The 22,150-nt window shown below is 43.2% G+C and overlaps 1 protein-coding gene across 2 annotated transcripts in view; it reads left to right on the plus strand.

Annotated features, from left to right (window-relative positions):
* The window catches only part of APC2 (APC regulator of Wnt signaling pathway 2), a 66,308-nt gene that overhangs the window by 33,667 nt on the left and 10,491 nt on the right, over positions 1-22,150 (plus strand). For both annotated transcript variants that reach the window (XM_075825412.1, XM_075825414.1), the window contains exons 8-12: positions 9,663-9,743; positions 10,787-10,873; positions 11,005-11,383; positions 21,528-21,623; positions 21,911-22,050. In XM_075825412.1, the coding sequence (XP_075681527.1) occupies positions 9,663-9,743; positions 10,787-10,873; positions 11,005-11,383; positions 21,528-21,623; positions 21,911-22,050 (783 nt within the window). The remainder of the gene's footprint in view (positions 1-9,662; positions 9,744-10,786; positions 10,874-11,004; positions 11,384-21,527; positions 21,624-21,910; positions 22,051-22,150) is intronic.

Raw genomic sequence — 22,150 nt, forward strand, 5'->3', positions numbered from 1 at the left:
TTGAAGTGAATGGGAGAAGAAGGCTACGATACCTGTGAATCGCCGCTACATCTGTGTCAGCGATTCACAGTGAGCAATTGGAAAAGAAGGGGAAGCAGCGCTCGCACGAGTGATGCACCCCCTTCAAAACAGCTGACCAGCGGGGGTACCGGGAGTCGGACCCCGACCCATCAGCTATTGATGGCCTATTCTGAGGATAGGCCATCACATTTTTAGGGGCTGGACAACCCTTTTAATAATACATGGTATATCTGCATACTTTATAGATACTGTAAATAAGATATAAATAAAGCTGATAGAATTAACTTGCAGTAGTTACTACCAGTCATCCAGTACACAACAGTATTAGCACTAGCAGCAGTGTAAACCAATAGATCGTTAGGTCCCACCAAATACTACTATTCTGCTGCCCTCAGTGGGGGTTTGTGAAATTTCAGCTAAAATTAGGATTGATAATTTATCATAAGGACACAAATATAGAGCAGGCAAAACAAGACTGGATTTGCTGTTTAACCCCTTAATGGCCGGCCTATTTTAAACCTTAATGACTAAGCTATTTTTTGCGTTTTTCCATTGTAGCATTTTTATTTTTTTTGCGTCGACATAGATGTATGAGGTCTTTTTTTGCGGGACAAGATGTATTTTAATAATACCACCATTTTGGGATACATATAATTTCTTAACTTTTATTAACTTTTTTGGGGGGGTAATGGAAAAAAACCCATACATTTTACCACTCTTTTTTGCGTCTTAGATTTACGCTGTTTACGGTGTGGTATCAATAACATAATAACTTCATTCAGTTGGTCATTATGATTGTGACGATACCAAATTTATATTGATTTTGTATGTTTTACTACTTTTACACAGTAAAAAACTTTTTTTTTTTCAAAATTATTTGTTTTTGGGTCGCCATGTTTTAAGAGCTATAATTGTTTTACTTTTACGCAGATACAGCTGTATGAGGGCTTGTTTTTTGTGGGACGACGTCTAGTTTTTATTGGTACCAAAATCCCCTGTGGATAGGGGATACATGGGTATTGTAGGAACAACCCCTTTAATGGCAGAGCGGGGAGATACCTCCCTGCTCTCCCATAGTGTTAAGTGGCGTCGCGCCATAGCAGCCATAGCGGCTGCTAGCGGAGCCTCTGGCCATGGGGGGGCCCGTCGGCGGGTGGCACGGGCCCCCTCAGCTGCTATGGCTGCTACAGCAGGAGTTACGCCACTGCCTGGCCTATAGTGTAGTGAACGCGTGCGTGTCCCTACATCCTAATTGGCGCATGTGCAGTAGTGCCCATTAGAACATGAGCATAAAGATTACACTGCGCATGTGCTGATTAGGATATGGCGCATGCGCAGTACAACCTTTAAGTCACCGTTCTAATTGGCACTGCTGCACATGTGCCAATTAGGATGTAGGGACACGTGCGCGCGTTCACTACATTACAGGGCCAGGCGTGAACTTGCCTAGTAAGCTGCCTGACCCTTGTCAAGGAAGGGAGGGGGTTTAAACTGGGGAATGACGAGAGAGTAATTTGGAGCAACGGTGACACCCTCATTGCTCCAAAATGCTAATTTGCATAAATGTAATAAAAGCTTTTTCTCTGCAAAGGAGGCACTCCGTGGAAAGACATAATACACGTCAGAATCAGGTTAGCCTAATCTACATCTGTATAATAGCATGTTCAATATGGACATCTGGTGACAGACTCCCTTTAAGTGTTTTGTTTATTTTTTTAACACAGTGGGGGAGAAAACTAGTGCAAAGATAAAGTAGAACAGTTGCACTTGCAACCAATATAGATTCCATCTCTAATTTTTTAAATATAAGATGCAACCTAATTGGTTGCTTTGGATGACTATTTTACTTTTCCTTTGGGACAGTTTTGATAGATATGCCCCAATTTTTAATGGAGGAAAATGGGCACCAATAGAAAAGACAGGATTTCTCTGCATGAGAATTTCTTTAATAAATTTATAAAGAACGTCAAAACAGAATTGAGGGAAAGCATTTGAGTTATGAAGGAATATCACTATACACATCATAATACAAAAATCAGATATTGTGGACATTTCCTGCAAAGATCATGTTCACGCTAATGTCTAATAATATAAAGTGATTCAAATAAAGAATGCTAATGTGAATCTAGCCTAACAAGTGCTGACAACACATGCACAAGAAGACCTCATGAGCATGGCAGAATGATCAACATGAAGCTTGTGTGGTATACACGGAGTCACTGTCGCTCCATGCTATGAAAGAAAGTCTTCTAGATGGGAGAATACCTCTATAATTTGGTATCCAATGAAACACGCCTCAACTTTTTTCCATATGCTTCCATATGAAATTGGAGGCAAACAAAGGTACAGTATGGTCCGACAGGCTTCTATTGGTGCAGGATATGTACACCTTTTAAAGTATTTTTATTTTTTTTAAATAAATGTTTTAAGTGATTTGCAACAACTTTTAAATTGACTTTTATTAAAAAATATTTTAACTTTTTTTAAATTCAGCTTCTATGTATACTGTATACATAGAAGCTGTATAATGCCTTCAAAGTCGATTCCGTCAGGTCAGCTGAACTGACGGTTGAGCTGAAAGCTGGTCATGCGTGTCTCTGACACACAGGATCCAGTTAATAACGATCACATCTAAGCTGAGCTGACAGCCACGGTTTATATAGAACGATACAGCTTCTATGCATACAGGATACAGGGCCGCCATCAGGAATTTCAGGGCCCCCTACAGCTAAATTTTCTGGGCCCCCCTACCGTGGCACCGCCTGTTAACGGTACTCCGTCCAGCACTATATCATGCTACCCAGGGCCGCCATCAGGGGGGGTATTATGGGTACTGATGTGAGAGGCCCGGCCAAACCTAATTGAAAGGGGGGCCCGGCAAACTGCCGCGACTTGCCTTTGGTAGAAAAAAAACAGGCCCCTGCAATGGGGCCCATTTTTTTCACCAAAAGAATGTCGTGAGCTGCGGGCCCCCCTTTCAATTAGGTTTGGCCGGGCCTCTCACATCAGTACCCCTAATACCCCCCCTGATGGCGGCCCTGGGTAGCATGGGGGTCGTCATGGGGGCCATCAAAGACCGCCGCTCGTGCGACCGATCGCGTGCACCCGCAAACTCCCGCGCATGCGCACCCGCGACCGCCTGGAACCGCGCACCGAATTTTGAGGCAGATTTTGACCTGCCCACACTATCTTGCCGCGTTTTTTGCCCACGGCGATTGAGGACAGCAGACAAAAAACGCAGGGAAAAATGCATTTTCTGCCTCCCATTGATTTCGATGGGAGGTCAGAGGCAGAACCGCGGCAAGAAAGGACGTGCTGCTTTTTCTTTTTTCCGCGACTGGCTCCCATTGATTTCAGATTAAATCAATGGGAGGCGGTTTTGGAAGTTGTTTGGTGCTGATTCTGACGCAGTGTCCGAGTCAATATCAAGGGCCAAAAACTCTGTGAACTGGGCCTTATTGTTAGGGCTTATTCAGACGAACGTGTAATACATCCGTGCAACGCGCGTGATTTTCACGCGCCTCCCACGGACCTATGTTACTCTATGGGGCCGTTCAGACTGTCAGTGATTTTCACGCAGCGTGTGTCCGTGTGTCCGCTGCGTAAAACTCACGACATGTCCTATATTTGTGCATTGTTCGAGCATCACGCACCCATTGAAGTCAATGGGTGCGTGAAAATCACGCCCAGCACTTCCGCAGCCGTATAAACTATGAATGAAAACAGAAATGCACCACGTGCTACAAACATACAAACAGAGTGTCATAATGATGGCGGCTGCGCGAAAATCACGCAGCCGCGCATCATACGCTGCTGACACACGGCGCGGTTATGGACCTTTTGCACGTAGCCCCGCCTCCTGGGATGACGCTGTAGACCATGTGACCGCTGCAGCAGTCACATGGGATGAAACGTCATGACAGGAGGCGGGGCTGCGCTAAGAATAGAGGATCGCGTCACCAGGACTACGGCCGGGGTAAGTCAATTTAAAAAAGTACCTTCTTTTTTTTTCTCATGTGTGATTTTTGCGGCAGAACCGCAGCATTTCCGCAACAGAGGAGCAGCGATTCCACAGAATACATTGACATGCTGCTGCTTAAAAAACCAAAAGCCACACTGCAGGTCCATTTTTTTTTGCAGCGTGTGGATGAGATTTGTTCAAATCTCATCCACTCTGCTGCGTCTGTAATACGCTGCGGATTTTCCACAATAAAATGTGTTGCATAAAATCTGCAGTGTTCATGCCTAGTGTGTTCCTACCCTAAGGCCGGATTCACACGAGCGTGTGCTTTTTGCGCGCGCAAAAAACGTGGCATTTTGCGCATGCAAAAGGTCCATAACAGCTCCGTGTGTCAGCAGCGTATGATGATGCGCGGTTGCGTGATTTTCGCGCAGCCGCCATCATTATGACACTCTGTTTGTAGCACGTGGTGCTTTTCTGTTTTCATTCATAGTTTATACGGCTGCGGAAGTGCTGGGCGTGATTTTCACGCACCCATTGACTTCAATGGGTGCGTGATGCGCGAACAATGCACAAATATAGGACATGTCGTGAGTTTTACGCAGCGAACACACGGATACACACTGCGTGAAAATCACTGACAGTCTGCACGGCCCCATAGAGTAACATAGGTCCGTGCGAGGCGCGTGAAAATCACGCGCGTTGCACGGATGTATTACACGTTCGTCTGAATAAGCCCTAACAATAAGGCCCAGTTCACAGAGTTTTTGGCCCTTGATATTGACTCGGACACTGCGTCAGAATCAGCACCAAAAAACTTCCAAAACCGCCTCCCATTGATTTAATCTGAAATCAATGGGAGCCAGTCGCGGAAAAAAGAAAAAGCAGCACGTCCTTTCATGCCGCGGTTCCGCCTCTGACCTCCCATCGAAATCAATGGGAGGCAGAAAATGAATTTTTCGCGGCGTTTTTTGCCTGCTGTCCTCAATCGCAGCGGGCAAAAAACGCAGCAAAAAAACGCGGCAAGATAGTGTGGGCAGGTCAAAATCTGCCTCAAAATTCTTTAAGGAATTTTGAGGCAGATTTTTTTTCTGCCTGCAAAATACTTTGTGTGAACAGGGCCATACATAAACAGCACTTTGACACACTTTACTCACTGTGTCAGAAGAGCTGCTGCTCCCACTCCAGTCCTCTTCAGGCGAGGTCCTTCAGGCGAGGTCTTCCAGGCGAGGTCTTCGGTCCAGACGTCCAGTCCTTCACCTCCAGCCAGGCTCCAGGTATGTTGGGTCCATGTGTGTCCGCGGGTGCGCGCGCGACCGATCGCAAGTGCGCGCGGCCGATCGCGGGTGCGCGCGTGCTGTCGAGGCTGCGAGCGTGCGTGCTGTTGCTTCTGCGAGCGCCCGTGCTGTCGCGGTTGCGCGCTTTTGCCGGGTGCGTGCTCGGACGGTCGCGAGTTTGCGGGTGCGCGTCATCGGTCGGCGGTGTTTGACGGCCCCCATGAGAGGGGGGGCCCGCAGCTCACGACATTCATTTGGTGAAAAAAACTGGCCCCTTTGCAGAGACAAGTCGCAGCAGTGGCCGGGCCCCCCTTTCAATTAGGTTTGGCCGGGCCCCTCACACCACTACCCCTAATACCCCCCTGATGGCGGCCCTGACAGGATACATAGAAGCTGTATCTTGAAAAGTAAAACATTTTTTTCTAATAAAAGTCAATAAAAAAAGTTATTGCAAATCACTTAAAACATTGATTCATAAAAAAAACAAAAACAATTTGCTTCAATAATATACATAGCATTGAAAGAGGTTTTCCCATGAGGGACATTTATGACATATCTTCAGGATATCCAAAAAATTAAATATTTGAAGCAGCACAAATCCCGATATCATGAGCGGTGTCACGCTGTAAGATCAGACAAACCCAGTCTGATATAATGTAATCCTCAGAAAAAGCGTGGTTGAACAGCAGCACACGTCTCTCAAATTTCAATCAATATGTTCTTTTATTGGACAAACATCCAGTAAAAAATGCCAACGTTTCGACCCGTGACAAGTAGAGGGTCTTTCTCAAGCTGAGCACAAAAAGCTAGAATGGGGTTTAGGGGACCCCGTTCTAGAGATAGGTGGGACCCGCAATCTATCTGATATTTATGACATATCCTGTGGATATGTCATAAATGTCTCTGATGGGAAAACCCCTTTAAGTCGCAAAAAAAAATTTTTTTTTTTTAGTCAGACTGCACGCCTCTCTAGGCCATGGTTTCAGAAGGTATATTCGTGGTATTGTATATCCCCCACCTGGATAGAGATAAATTCGTTCTCCGTAATATTGAAAGAAATGAAAATAGATCCGGAGTAATAAAATATAACTTTTACTGAACTTGTTTAAAATAGATAACAAACATGTGTCAATGAGTAAGGATATCAAATGCCAATACTGCATGCCAATTTGTATTCAATGATTTATATCAAAATCAAACAAATATCTTTTCCTCTTTCAAGGACCACATATATAGATTAAAGTAAAAGACCTGGGGCGGTTGCCCTCCTACCCCTTATTTTCAGTTGGTAGTCCTTTTGGTCAATGTGTCCGAGGATGGTTATATCGCTTCTCCTGAAGTGATAGATGGTGAATATTAGAATCAAGAATCAAAGATATTAGATGTCTGGAACATCTTACTGCGATGGTTCTTGACAGCATAGAGGATTTCTTAGCTGTCTGGGACCCTTGGGATGTATTTTCTCATACTTATAATCTGTAAATGACATTAGCTGATCCTTTGCTTTGCTAAGTGTCAGACATTGGGAACTGGTAATGGATCTGACTCCCTTTCCCCTCTCTTCCTAGTGTTTTTTATGTCCTGTCATAAATGTCTTTTGTGGTCATACTTTTTTGTTTATTAATACTTGAAGTGGATATTCATTGCTTACTTGATGAACCATTTTATATTTTGTTTTAAAATTGCCTAATATTTGACAATTTAACGTTTGCAATAGTCGATTGATACGCTTTACATTGCTGATTTGATCGTCATTTTTTTGGCGATGTGTTTGTACTTCTGTTTTTGTATTAATGTACAAAATCTTTTTCAATAAATATACAGTTAAAGAAAAAAAACTGTTTTTTTTATATAATAGATAAATCTGACATAAAACAAATCATGCATACAGTTTGAACAAAATTAGGTTGTTTTACTATATTTTCATCACTATTAGCCAAACATAATACATACAATTAAATGTATTTAAATTACACAGTCGAGTCACATTATTATGACCACCAGCTAATATCCAGAGTGTCACGGCTAAGAGGGTATGTGGACCCACTAGGCTGCTCCGCCGCAGCGGAGTAGCAGCTGGCCAAATAATAGTCAATAACAGTCTCTAGGACAGGAGTACCCGGATAGATGATTTGGCAAACACTCTGCGTGACAGACACTAGGCGTAGCAGACACATGGCGTAGCAACACGTATCGTATCAGACACTTGGCACAGATGATACTTGGCACAGATGACACTCTCGACTCCAACACTAGTTTAAACTCTGGTACAAACACAATTATTGGATACAGGAACTCTGGATAAAGAATACAACTAAGGGACCATTTGCAAAGACTAGAATGGGCAGACATAACAACACTCATGCAAGGAGGAAGAGGGCAGTGTCCTTTTTATACCGGAGGGTGAGTAGGAATTGGATAGGGAGCTAAATTCTGGTGTGCACGCTGGCCCTTTAAGGCTGGGAGCGAGTCTATGCACAGCAGCAGCCGAGGACAGTCTTTTGTACCAGCGTCTCAGAGGAGGGAGACGCCGGCAAGAGCTCACAGGCCTGCGGCCGTTGGCGGGTAAATAATGTAGATGGTCCGCGACCATTGCCATTATAAAGAGTAACCACCGTGTGCAGCACAGACAGCAGCTAGACAGGCTGGGAGTGACTCAATAAGGTGCTGGTAGGTTGTCTCAGGTATCTGGAGCGTCGGGGGAGGATCCATAGTACAAACAAGACATTCGAGGTAGTCCCACAGCTGCTTAATTGGGTTCAAATCTGGCGAATTAGAGAGCCAGGGAAGTACTTGGAAGTCTTGGTCACGCTCTTCCAACCACTGTCAGACATTTCTAGCCGTGTGACATGTTGCATTGTCTTGCTGGAAGATCCCATCTGCCCCAGGGAAGACAAACCGCATGTATGGGTGAACGTTGTCAGAGTAGCCTGGGTTTGGGAGCGCTAAAGGTACTCTAAGAATCCAGCCTCAGAGTCCAAATCAGGATATCAATGCATCGGAGAGAAGACACAGACAAGTGCTTCAGCATCTCATGTGGCATTCTCTGTAGAACCACACCCCGTTTGGTTTATTTATATAGAACAAGATGCCAAAGAGAGATAACATACAAAAGTCAATAGGAGACACACATGATTACAAGTAAAGCTTCATTGCAGAGGTAGCTTAACCAATTAGGTTTAAAGATCACTTAGGGTACATACATAAATGTTAGACAAAGAAGGAGCCTGTTGGAAATGCCCTAGGCTCCCACCTTAGGAAAAAACAAGTTAAACTGAATGAAACTTTCCTGGGGGTTTTATAGCCCACGTACACAAATCTACCAATCATTAACTCTCTATCCCATTCTCATAGCCTTAATTATACAGGATAAACTACTTAACCCTTCGGTTACTTTCATAATGTGATATGCAATGATGGATTCATACCCAAATCGGTTCAGAGTGCCTTCCACATGGATGAATGGGCCCAGAGAATGCCATGAAAAAATTCCTCAGATCATAAGGCTGGCACCACCGGCTTGTGTTCTTCCAGCAATGGTTGTAGGGTGTTTGTTCGCTGATGTTTCTCGCCTGACACGCCAACGTCCCTCCTTTTGATGAAGCATAAAACGTGACTCATCAGAGAAGGCAACCCTTTGCCAATCATCGGTGGTCCAATTCCGATACTGCTGTGCAAATTCATGCCCTTTTTTCCGATGCACCTTTGTTAGCATAGGAGCAGTGACCATCCATCTGCTTCAGAGCCCCATAAGCAGTAGGGTTCGCTGAACTGTTCTTTTAGACACTAGTAACCCCCTAGTTCATTTTCATTGTGAGCTGCCCCACTGTAGTGTGTCGTTCGGCCCTCGTGCACCCTCATAGCTGTCGTTCACCTCTTACATCAGTGGTACGTGGTGCTCCACAGTTTCCACATAGGTTATTCCCAATGATGCCATTTGTCCACACACGATACACTTTCAACAAAGCAGCACGTGAACAGTTCACAACTTACGCTGTTTGAGAAATACTGCCACCCTTGGCTCGAAAGGCAATAATCATTCCTTTTTGCAACTGATAAATCCCCCCTTTTACCCATGGCAACAACGAGTGATATGTGTTCAGACAGCCTATCGCACACCTTATATACCCACAAAGCCAACCCACAACACGTCACTTCCTTCATGGACTACGGACTGCAAACGTGTAAAGTAGGAGGTGGTCATAATAATGTGACTCGACCGTTTATATAACACACATGAAAACTCTTACAGCAGATATATGGATTTGTACATTTTCAGCACTATTATCTACCAAAAATGTATTCAAAGTTAGGCATGCACCAGTTTCAAAACTTGACTGAAAACTAACAGAGGAAGAAAAGAAGACTATAAATAGGTATAATTTTTTTTTTCTTCCTGACAGATTCGAGCATCACACCTGGAGCAGATTGAGCAGCAGCTGGAAGAAGTACGGAGAATTGAAAACCGAGAACAGTCTACAGAGGTAAATGCACTCCTACAGGGTGATGCATTATGTTATGTCTTATATGTTAGATATGTGCAAACACATAAGAATATACATACAGCAGAGGAGCTCTAAAGAAAAAATCTAAATAGTCCACCTTCCTTCTGCTGGTTTATGCCATTGCTACACACTCTACCATTTTCCAACACGCGGACACATTCCCAGTTGAAAAAGGGCTGCATGATCCTCAGATCAACGATGCAATGCCGATCTGTCGGGTACCAGTATTGACTTAGCATTGATGGGGTCTGTCGGCGTTCCGTCGTGGTGTCTGTTGTTTTGCATCCTGCCAGTGTTATGGCATTGAACTTACAGATCTGTCCACCCATACCTTTGGTTGAATTTTGTTAAGGACTCCAATTTCTAAGGATATTTAACATGGGAGCTTATCTCATCTCACGCCACTCATCTCGCAATATGTCGAGCCAAGAGAAAAGTTAACGAGGGACACATCTGTAAAATTCTGTCCGTTGTTTTGACAGTAAAAATTGCCATGCATGCAGTGTTAGTCTGTACATCGAATCTGAGGAGCCTCCAACACATATATGAACATATCCTTAAAGAGGTTGTACAGCATTAGAAAAACACGGTTGCTTTCTTGCAAAAACAGCATCACACTTGCCGACAGATTGTATGTGGAATTGCATTTAAGCACCAATTACTTTAACACTTCAATAAAGCTGAGCTGCCTGCAATACTAGATAACTCATGAATAGGTGTGGCGCAGTGTCCGGAAGAAAGCAGCCATGTTTTTGGAATCCTTTAATGTTGCTTTGACTAAGGAGGGGTAGAGCCCTGTAATTCTTACCATCTATGAGGAAGGAAGCTGTGAAAATTTGGAGCTAGACTCCATCTCTGTGGGCTTCATAGCAACCGTATGGTCTAGCTCTATTTTATGTTTGGTCTTACATGCAGATTGGAAACTACAGCAGTCGACCTAATGACAAAATGCATATCATTACATATGTGTGGGAAAAAAGATCCAAGTACAACATAATATATAATATAAACATCTTTCACAGCCCAGTACAAGTCATGAACCTACAGAGAACATTTTGACAGAGAGCATCTCCCAAGCTGAGGACAACTCTGCTCAACCAGAAAACAAGGTACATGAATAATGATGGCTTACCTTACATTCCAAGACAATGGAGAAGAAAAGTAAACTTCTGCATTCACAATGATATATTAATACACACACTGTTATGGTGAGTAATGCAATATCTACACTTCCTTGCAGGTCGAGGTTGTGTTCTGGCTTTTGTCCATGTTGGCCACACGTGATAAAGATGACATGTCACGTACTCTGTTGGCCATGTCTAGCTCACAGGACAGCTGTCAGGCGATGCGTAGGTCTGGCTGTCTCCCACTCCTACTCCAGATCCTGCATGAAACAGAACGGGATGGAAGGGCACTGGAATCACAGAATTTCAAAGATGCTCGCATGCGAGCAAATGCTGCTCTCCACAATGTCATCTTTTCCCAACCAGATGAGGGACAAGCCAAGAAAGAGATGAGAGTACTCCACATTCTGGAACAAATACGTTCATACACAGAGACCTGCTGGGATTGGATGCTAAGTCATGAGCAAAAGGATGGTGTGCATGACAGTAGTCCAGGTATCTGTATATCTGCTAACAGAGGGATAATTTAAGTGTCAAATACTACGTATAGCCAAGTGACGTGTACATTTTCTATATATATATATATATATATATATATATATATATATATATTATATGTGTATATATACACAACACACACACACACACACACACAGATCAACTATAACATTAAAACCATCTGCCTAATATTGTGTACTGCGTGGCTACACAATAAGCTGTGCTGTGTGTTCTGACACCTTTCTATCGCAGCCAGGATTAACTTTTTCTGCAATTTGTGCTACAGTAGCTCTTTGTGGGATTGTACAGACAGGCTAGCCTTCGCGCCCCACGCAAATCAATGAGTCTTTGGCGCCCATGACCCTACCGCTAGTTCACCGGTTGTACTTCCTTGGACTACTTTTGGTAGGTACTAACCACTGAGACCGGGAACACCCGACAAGACCTGCCATTTTGGAGATTTTGTGGTCGTCTAGTCATCACTATTTAGTCCTTGTGAAAGTTGCTCAGATCCTTATTCTAAGGGCTTATTCAGACGAACGGGATTTACGTATGCGCGATGCGCGTGATTTTCACGCACGTCGCACGGACCTATATTAGTCTATGGGGCCGTGCAGACAGTTGCGTGATTTTTACGCTGCGTGAGTCCGCAGCGAAAAAGTCACGACATGTCCGTTCTTTGGCCTTTTTTCGCGCATCACGCATGCCACACGGAAGCACTTCCGTGGGACAAGCGTGATTCGCGCAACAGCTGTGAAAAGGATGAATGAAAACAGAAAAGCACCACGTGCTTTTCTGTTTACAAACATCCAAACGGAGTGTCATAATGATGGCGGCTGCGCGAAAAGCATGCAGCCGCTCATCATACGGGGCTGACACACGGAGCTGTCAAGTGCCTTTTGCGCACACAAAATGCAGCGTTTTTTGCGCGCGCAAACGCACGCGCTCGTGTGAATCCAGCCTAAGGCTACACTGAGAGTTTTTCTAGTACTACTGATTGACAGCTTCGGTCCACAAGATTGCATGCAACTCAATGTATTTATTTGAACTGCAGCTGTAGCTTGACAGGCGCCATTGTAACCAAATAATCAATGTTATTCACTTCACCTGTCAGTGGTTTTACTTTTATGGCTGAACAGTGTACACTATATATTGTGACAACTTGGGGGCAAGTTAGCTCATGGGATCGCCATATCTGGGATTAGATGGTTGGCAAACTAGAAAATTCTGACTCCAACACAGTGGATTAGGTTAACAACTAGCCTCAACCAGCTTTATTGTTTTCATACATGGCAAAGCAGTTTAACAGTAGAGTGCAAAAATAAACTCTTGGACATCCAGGCTCTAACAAAACACCGAGCCTCCCCAGCTATCAGGGTGAAAAAAACCTACTGCCCAGCACCTCACAACAAACATTTGTTACCAGAACGCTTGACTCCCACAGACTGGCAATGCCTGTCTTCCCCAGGCTGGGAGCCCTGTGTGAGTAGATAGGGAGTCTTCTCAGCTGGCACTTAATGAGGCTCATTAGACAGCCCAAACTCTGGACTACCCTAAAGGATGGACTGAAACCTACTTTTCTCTTTCTTAGCTGCACTGCTACTTATCTTCCCCCCTGATCAGGGCCACAGGTCTGATTACTTTGATCCTACCACCAGGGTGAAAGTTCCTGCATTGGGGTACCATCTCACATAAACCATATGATATACCAGTAATTGGAGTCACTGTCTTACATCAGACGTTTGACCCATGTCCATCATTCCCATATCAATGGGAGCAACACAACACACTTTCTTTGCAATATTAACCCCTTCCCTCTTTAGCCACTTTTGACCTTCCTGACAGAGCCTCATTTTCAAATCTGACATGTTTCACTTTATGTGGTAATAACTTCGGAATGCTTTTACCTATCCAAGCGATTCTGAGACTGTTTTCTCATGACACATTGGACTTTATGTTACTGGCAAAATTTGCTCGATATGTTCAGTATTTAATTGTGAAAAACACCAAAATTTAGCGAAAAATTTGCATTTTTCTCAACATAAGTGTATCTGCTTGTAAGACAGGCAGTTATAACACATAAAATTGTTGCTAACTAACATCCCCCATATGTCTATGTTTTTTCAACATCCTTTTATTTCTCTAGGACGTTACAAGGCTTTGAACTTTTGCAGCAATTTCTCAGATTTTCAAGAAAATTTCAAAAGGCAATTTTTACAGGGGCGAGTTGTGAAGTGGCTTTGAGGGCCTTATATATTAGAAAACCCCAAAAAGTCACCCCATTTTAAAAACGTCACCCCTCAAAGTATTTAAAACAGCATTTAGATTTTTTTTTAACCCTTTAAACATTTCACAGGAATTAAAGCAAAGTAGAGGTGAAATTGACAAATTTCAGATTTTTTTGCAGAAATAAATTTTTCATCCAATTTTCTTTATAACACAGAAAGTTTAACCAGAGAAATGCAACTCAATATTTATTTCCTAGGTTCTGCAGTTTTAGGAAATATCCCACATGTGGCAGTAGCGTGCTACTGGACTGAAGAACCGGCCTCAGAAGCAAAGGATCCCCTAGTGGATTTTGGGGTCTTATATTTATTACAATATATTTTAGGCACCATGTCAGGTTTGAAGGGCTTTTGCGGTGCCAAAACAGTGGAAATCCCCCAAAAGTGACCCCATTTGGGAAACTACACACCTCAAGGAAATTATCTAGGGGTATAGTGAGCATTTTGACCGCACAGGTTTTTTATAGAAATTATTGGAAGTAGGCCGTGAAAATTAAAATCTACATTTTTTCAAAGAAAATGTAGGTTTAGCGATTTTTTTTCTCATTTCCACAAGGACTAAAGGAGAAAAAGCACCACAAAATTTGTAAAGCAATTTCTCCCGAGTAAAACAATACCCCACATGTGATAATACACGGCTGTTTGGACACATGGCAGGGCTTAAAAGGGATGGAGCACCATTTGGCTTTTGGAGTTCACATTTAGCAGGAATGGTTTGCGGAGGCCATGTCACATTTACAAAGCCCCTGAGGGGCCAAAACAGTGGAAACCCCCCACAAGTGACCCCATTTTGGAAACTACACCCATTGAAGAAATTATCTATGGGTATAGTTAGCGTTTTGACCCCACAGGTCTTTTGCAGAAATTATTGGAAGTAGGTCCTAAAAATAAAAATCTACATTTTTTCAAAGAAAATATAGGTTTAGGTAATTTTTTCTCATTTCCACAAGGATTGATGGAGAAAAAGCACTGCAAAATTTGTAAAGCAATTTCTCCCGAGTAAAACAATAGCCCACATGTGGTAATAAATGGCTGTTTGGAAACACGGCAGGGCTTAGAAGGGAAAGAGCGCTATTTGGCTTTTGGAGCTCACATTTAGCAGGAATGGTTTGCGGAGGCCATGTCGCATTTGCAATGCCCTACACCCCTTGAGGAATTCATCTAGGGGTGTAGTAAGCATTTTGACCCCATAGATGTTTCATAGAATTTATTAGAATTGGGCAGTGAAAATAAAAACAATCCTTTTTCTTCAATAAGACGTAGCTTTAGCGCAAAATTTTTCATTTTCTCAACAAATAAAGGAAAAAAAGAACCCAACATTTGTAAAGCAATTTGTCCCGAGTACGGCAATACCCCATATGTGGTCATAAACTGCTGTTTGGGCACACGGCAGGGCTCAGAAGGGAAGGAGCGCCATTTTGAGTGCAGATTTTGCTGGATTGGTTTCTGGGCGCCTGTGGGACCAAAACAGTGGAAACCCCCCAGAAGTGACCCTATTTTGGAAACTACACCCCCTCAATGCATTTACCTAGTGGTGTAGTAAGCATGTTAACCCTGCAGGTGTTTTGTAGAAATTAGTGTGCACTCGATGTTGCAGAGTGAAAATTGGATTTTTTCCATAGATATGCCAATATGTGGTACCCAGCTTCTGCCACCATAACAAGACAGCTCTCTAATTATTATGCGGTGTTTCCCAGTTTTAGAAAGACCCTACAAGTGGCCCTAATCTTTTGCCTGGACATTCGACCAGGCTCAGGAGTGAAAGCGTACCATGTAAAATTGAGGCCTAATTTGGCGATTTACAAAGTATTGGTTCACAATTGCAGAGGCTCTGATGTGAAATAATAAAAAGAAACCCATGAGAAGTGACCCCATTTGGAAACTGCACCCCTCAAGGCATTTATTAACTGGTCTTTTCTATAAATGAATGCGCTGAAGATGGTGCAAATTAAAAATTTATATTTTTCCCTAGATATGCCATTTCAGTGGCAAATATGTCATGCCCAGCTTATGCTACTGGAGACACACACCCCAAAAATTGTTAAAAGGGTTCTCCCGTGTATGACGATGCCATATATGTGGAAGGAAACTGCTGTTTGGGCACACTGTAGGGCTCAGATGGGAGGGAGCGCCATTTGGCTATTGGAGAGCAGATTTTGCTTGGGATTTGTTTGAGTATTACTGGTGTTTCCATTTATAATGTGGGGGTACATGTAAGCTGGGCAGAGTACATCAGGGGCATAGTCAGGTGGTATAATAATGGGGTAAAAAACAATAAAATGATCCATAGATGTGTGTTACACTGTGAAGCAATCCTTTCTGCACAGCCCGGTGTCGCACTGATATATGGCGTCCTTTCTTAGGCCCCTTTTGGTCCACACTCCGCACCTTTGAAGTTTGGGGAATTTTGCTGGGAAAGTGTTGTCCTGGTATAATACAGCACCGTCGCTTCCAGCGGATATGTTTTGGCCCTCCCCTTCCTGGTTCCCTAATTTTAGGTCCTTGATAAATCGCCTCTTAAAACGAAGAAATGTTCCCCTCGGGCCGGCACAACTGCATATTTTTTATTTCCTGACTTATTGGAGCCATAACTAATTTTATTTTTTCATAGACCTAGTGGTATGAGGGCTTTTTTTTGCGGGATGAGCTGTAGTTGTTATTGGTACCATTTTGGGGTACATGCGACTTTTTGATCACCTTTTATCCTATTTTTTGGGAGGCCAGGTAAACAAAAAACCCCAATTCTGGCATCGTTTTTTTTATACAGCGTTCACCATGCGTTATAAATTACATGTTAACTTTATTCTGCGGGTCAGTACGATTCCGGCGATACCTAATTTATAGAACTTTTTATGTTTTACAACTTTTTGCACAATAAAATTACTTTTGTAAAAAGAATGTATTTTTTCTGTCGCCAAGTGAGTGAGAACCATAACTTTTTAATTTTTTTGTCGACGGAGCTATATGAGGGCTTGTTTTTGCGAGACGATCTATAGTTTTTATAGGTACCATTTTTGGATACGTGCGACTTTTTGATCACTTTTTATTCCAATATTTGTAGGGCAAAGTGACCAAAAAACAAACTCTGGTATAGCTTTTTCCATTTTTTTTTACGCTGTTCACCGCGTGCAATAAATAATATAAGATTTTGATACTTCAGGTCGTTACGGTCGCGGCGATATCAAATACATATGATTTTATTTTTTTCAATAATAAAGGACTTGATAAGAGAAAAAGGGCGATTGTGTTTTATTTTATTACTTGAAACTTATATTGTTTTCAAACTTTTATTTTTTTCACTTTTTTTTTACACTTTTTTTTAAGTCCCACTAGGGAACTTGAAGGTCCAACTGTCTGATGTTTTTTTTTCTAATACATTGCACAGGTAGTGCAATGTATTAGATCTGTCAGTTATTCACTGACAGCAAGCTGATTAGGCTTCTCCTCCCGGCGGGGCCTAATCGGCTTCCGTAATGAAACAGCAGGAGGTCATTGTGTCTCCTGTTGCCATAGCAGCAGTCGCCAGTCCTGATTGCCTGTCAGGGCTGGCGATCTGCTAGTAACCGCTAAGATGCAGCGATCGCTTTCGATTGCTGCATCGAAGGGGTTAATGGCAGGGATTGGAGCTAGCTCCAGTTCCTGCCGTTACAGGTGGATGTCAGCTGTAACATACAGCTGACTTCCGCCGCTGATGACGCCGGATCAGCTCTTGAGCCGGCGCCATCTTGCCGGAGGCTACGGAAGCCGATCAGGCTCCGCCGGGGGGTGGATCTTGACCAGCTTCCGTGCTAGGCAGACCGGGAGGCTAGTATTAGGCCTCCAGTTGCCATTGCAGCCACCGGAACCCCGGCAATTTCATTGCTTGGGTTCCGATGAGCTGCAAACATCTTAAGTGCAGCACTCGCGTTTGAGCGCTGCACTTAAGGGGTTAATGGCGGGGATCGAAGCTAATTTCGGTCCCCGCCATTACAGCCAGATGTCAGCTCTAATATAACGCTGAGATCCGGCGATGATGGCACCGGCTCAGCTTCTGAGCCGGTGCAAAACATTTGGCGTATGGATACAGCAATTTGCGGGAAGTCATGGCTTTCCATGGCGTACCCATACGGCAAATGTCTGGAAGGGGTTAAATACTTAAACATATTTCATGTTTGGAGGTAATATATCTTTAACCATGTCAAGTTTTATTTTATCAGAGGTTTCAACCAATTCCTTCTGCAGTGGTAAAGACGAACATAAATCACGGTCATGTGACCCAGTGTGATCCACCAGATCCATATTGGACTTTGAAGTTAATCTTGATCATATGTAGTTGTCAGAGACCTGCGTATATACATTACTACTATATTGTCCACTGCAAGCATGATGATCTGCAGCAAGCTCTGAAACATAAAACTCAGAAGTAATCGCAGTGTGGTCGTGGGACTCACTTTGTTCCTTTCTGTTCAACATACCTCAAAATCACGTTTTCTTCGTTTGTTTAGTTCAATATTGACTGCATGGGAATCATCTACATACTTCATATTTGTCTTCACTTTTTCACATACCCGGCCTGGGTCATCATCATCAGCATCTCAATCTCACCCTGAGTACACGCTATTCACCGATCAGAACAATAGAGCACTTCCCTACTATCACACCTGTGTCATCTTCTATGACCAACTCCATAACATGTGGTTGTTGACCTTTCTCTAGGGAAGGACCATAATCCATTTTCTCTTCAGTATTAACACATAAGTCTTAAAGAGTTAACTCTTTGTGTGCTGACAAGGGTGAGCATGCGCAGTCACTTGGCTCACTACAATATGCCAGACTCTCACTGAGCCCTGGAACCTGTGCATCATTACATATAACATTGTGGTTTAGGCCTCTTTCCCACAGCAGTATTTTGCTTTAGTATTTGTAAGTCAAAACAAGGAGAGGGTCCAAAACATGGAAAAGATACAAATTTTTCCATTATACTCTTTCTTGGTGTAGGTACCACTCCTGGTTCTAGCTTACAAATACTGAAGCAAAATTCTGACCAAAATACTGCCATGTGAAAGTGGTTATACACACTGTATCAACAGTTGCGTAACCACATTCAGCAGCTTAACTTCCTTCCATCCTGGAGTTTAAAACCACACGTGTCTCAGCATTTAAATGCTCATATTGGCCGGCCAGGCACAATTTCCGATGACACCGTTCAGGCCTCTCTGTTTTTTTCAGACCAGGTTGTTGTCATTTCCACTGCAGCGTCAGGGCCATCATCCTGCTTAGTGGTAGAACATGGCTTCAGCAACTGGCCTCAACCAGCTTTATTGTCCATACATGGCAAACCAGTTTTAATACAGAGTGAAAAAATAAACTCTTGGACTTCCAGCCTCTAACTAAACCCTAGCTATCAGGGTGAAAGGCCTTCTGCCTAGCACCTCACAACAAAGATTCGTTGTTACTAGAACTCCTGACTCCCACAGGCTGGCTATGCCTGAATTCCCCCGATTGGGAGCTCTGTATGAGTAGCTCACACCTTTGTAAAAGAGGCTTCTCAGCTGGCACCTAATGAGGCTCATTAAGCAGCCAAAACCCCTCTTCTCTCTTTCCACTCCAGCAAACCAGCCCTTTCCAGCTCCATGCACACCACCGTAATTTTCATTCGTAATTACGGATGAAATTGTGGACCCATTAATTTCTATTGGCCATGAACACCTTTCCGTATATTTATGGATGTGTTTCCGGGCCGTAGAAATGATCAGCAAACTATAGAACACGCCCTATTCTTGTCTGCAATTGTACAACTGTATTCTTTCTACGCCACGTTCACGGCACTTTACGCAAAAGTGGGAGGGTTGTAGTGGAAGGGAGTGGCCTTCTGCAATCCAACAAATTTATTATAATTTACGGCAGAAACTGGTGTCAATTACAGCGCAAAATCTACTCCAGCTCATAGCTGTAGTAGATTTTACTTTTTGGTGCATGGACAGCCAGAGATGCGCGTAATTTATTAAGAGGCAAACACCTTTTAATAAATTTGGTGCATTTTACTCCACCGCTCTTTAGATTAAGACTGGCATCTGAATCGCTAGCCTTAATACATTCCACCCAAATTTTCCTTTTGGTAAGGCTCTGATCATCCCATGTAAATGTAACATAAACAGACCTAGCAGCTCAAGGAATTAACAGAGATGACTGAGCACAGTACAAGTATAAGTATACTTTGTCACATAGGGTTCGTGGACCCACTGGGCCGTACTGCCTTGGCGGTATGGCAGCTGGCCAACAGGGCGCAGGTCACAGTCTATAGTTCGTATAGGGTACCTGTGGCAGCTCGGACAGTAGCAAGGCAGTCTCGGCTGGGACTAGGCAGCAGGTAGACGTCAGGTGTGGAGTAGTAGGACAGGCGTGGAATACGGCACAGCACGACTACAGCACAGCACTTGACCAGGATAGCATGGGATACAGGAACAGGGAACACTGGGAACTGGAAAACACTAGGAGACTATTTGCTTAGACAAACTAGGATACGACAAACAACGTTCAGGCATAGAAGCAAGGGGCTGGGCCCTTCTTACAGTCCAGGGTACTCATGGGCTGATTACACATAAAAGTCCTACGGGACCCAGCCAAGGTGAGTGGAAGTGAGCGCTGGCGTCTCCTGAGGAGGAGACTGGGGCCAGCACTCGCAGACCCATGGCTGCGGCGGTCAGGAGGAGACTGAGCCTGACGGCCCGCAGCCACGGACATGACATACTTCCACCATCTTCTGCCATCTGCATGAACTATACTCTGGGCATGACCCTTTCCTTTAGGGCCAACTATAAGCATGGCCCTCTTGAGTCTAATGAAAAATCTGACAAATTGCAATTTTGGAATTAAGGCAGTTTACACTGGGGAATTATTACATAGGCGTTGTTGAATATATTAAATAGCTGCGCATGAGGTATTTAAAACAGCAACTCGAGTACATCATAGGAACGTCATTTAGGGCTCATGCACTTGGAGGTGTACATAACAAGGCACCCACAGAAGTCCATTCATGACCAGTCTTACCTGCGAGTCTTATTAGTGAGTGTTTATTCTATACACTGAGAAATGTTTATCCATGCACTAAAAAAAGCCCTCTGGGTGGGTGTTAGACTGATGGCTCACATAATTCCGGCATTAAAAATAGTTTCTAAAATGTGATCCAATCCATCATGTCTCATTGCAGACCGAGAATAATGCACAATGATGTGGTATTGTTATTCCTGTGACATTTAGATAATTACAATTTTGTAAAGTTATTTTGCTTGAATTAGGTACACTACAGTGCAAAGACAAACCACTATGGACAACTGTATGTGTCCTTCAGAAAATGATGTTAGAGTTAAAGGGACTTGCTTTCCAGTAGTGGCTCATCATGGTATATAGGTACAGGTATAAGGAGTATAAATATGAATCGGAGGCAGAGCCAGGTTAAAGGTGGGGCAAATGAGGCAATTGGCATGGAGACTGAAGGGGCCGTCACAATCCTGTTTAAAATCACAACTGAAAAATTATGAACTTGCAGCCCCTCTCTTTCTACCCTAATAGCACCATCTTGGCCCACATTAGTTTTCTTGTGCACTGTCATTAAGACTAACAAGTCAATGAAATCATATACCACTGTGCATGGTATGAGACAAAAAGATATAAACAAACATCACCATGCGGACATGAATGGGTCCCCCACCTAAACAAGTAAAGGGGCCACAACCCAATGTTTTGTCTAACTTTCTAGCAACATATATTATATATATATATATATATATATATATATATATATACACACACACACACACACACACACACACACACACACACGACAACCCAGAAGTCACATAAGGTCTTTCTTTCAGCTCCAGTGCCTGTGGAACCCCAGATCTGCCAAGCCAGCTGTGCCATCATGAAATTATCATTTGATGAGGAATATCGCAGAGCAATGAATGAGCTAGGTCGGTATTTAATAATAAATAAATTTCATCTTTATACCATGCAAACACAGATTCTGCTGTACCTGCATGTAGGCTCTATCTGCACAGCTCCTGCAGCCCATCAATAGGCTACTAGCTGCTTTACAATGATCATAAGTTGTGGTCTATAACTTGTGGACGGGTTCTAACGGGAACCACAGAAAAAGTATTTTTCCTGTTGCTGGAGAGATATACATACAGAGAGTTTATTGTGAGACTGCCTATGTTGTGTCCTATTGTAAATTATTTCTTTGTCTTGCATTCTTTAGGTGGTCTGCAAGCAATTGCAGAGCTTCTAGAGGTAGACTACCAGATGCACCGTATGACCAATGATCCCCTAAGCTTGGCACTGAGGCGCTATGCAGGAATGGCTCTTACTAATCTCACTTTTGGGGACGTTGTTAACAAGGTGAGAAGTGAAGAATAATTTATAATTAACTTTGGCATAATAGCAAATCTCTGATATATCATTTTGGTCATAATGTGTTATTCATACATGTCCTTTATAT

Source organism: Rhinoderma darwinii, chromosome 1 (assembly GCF_050947455.1).
Source record: "Rhinoderma darwinii isolate aRhiDar2 chromosome 1, aRhiDar2.hap1, whole genome shotgun sequence".
NCBI lineage: Eukaryota > Metazoa > Chordata > Amphibia > Anura > Rhinodermatidae > Rhinoderma > Rhinoderma darwinii.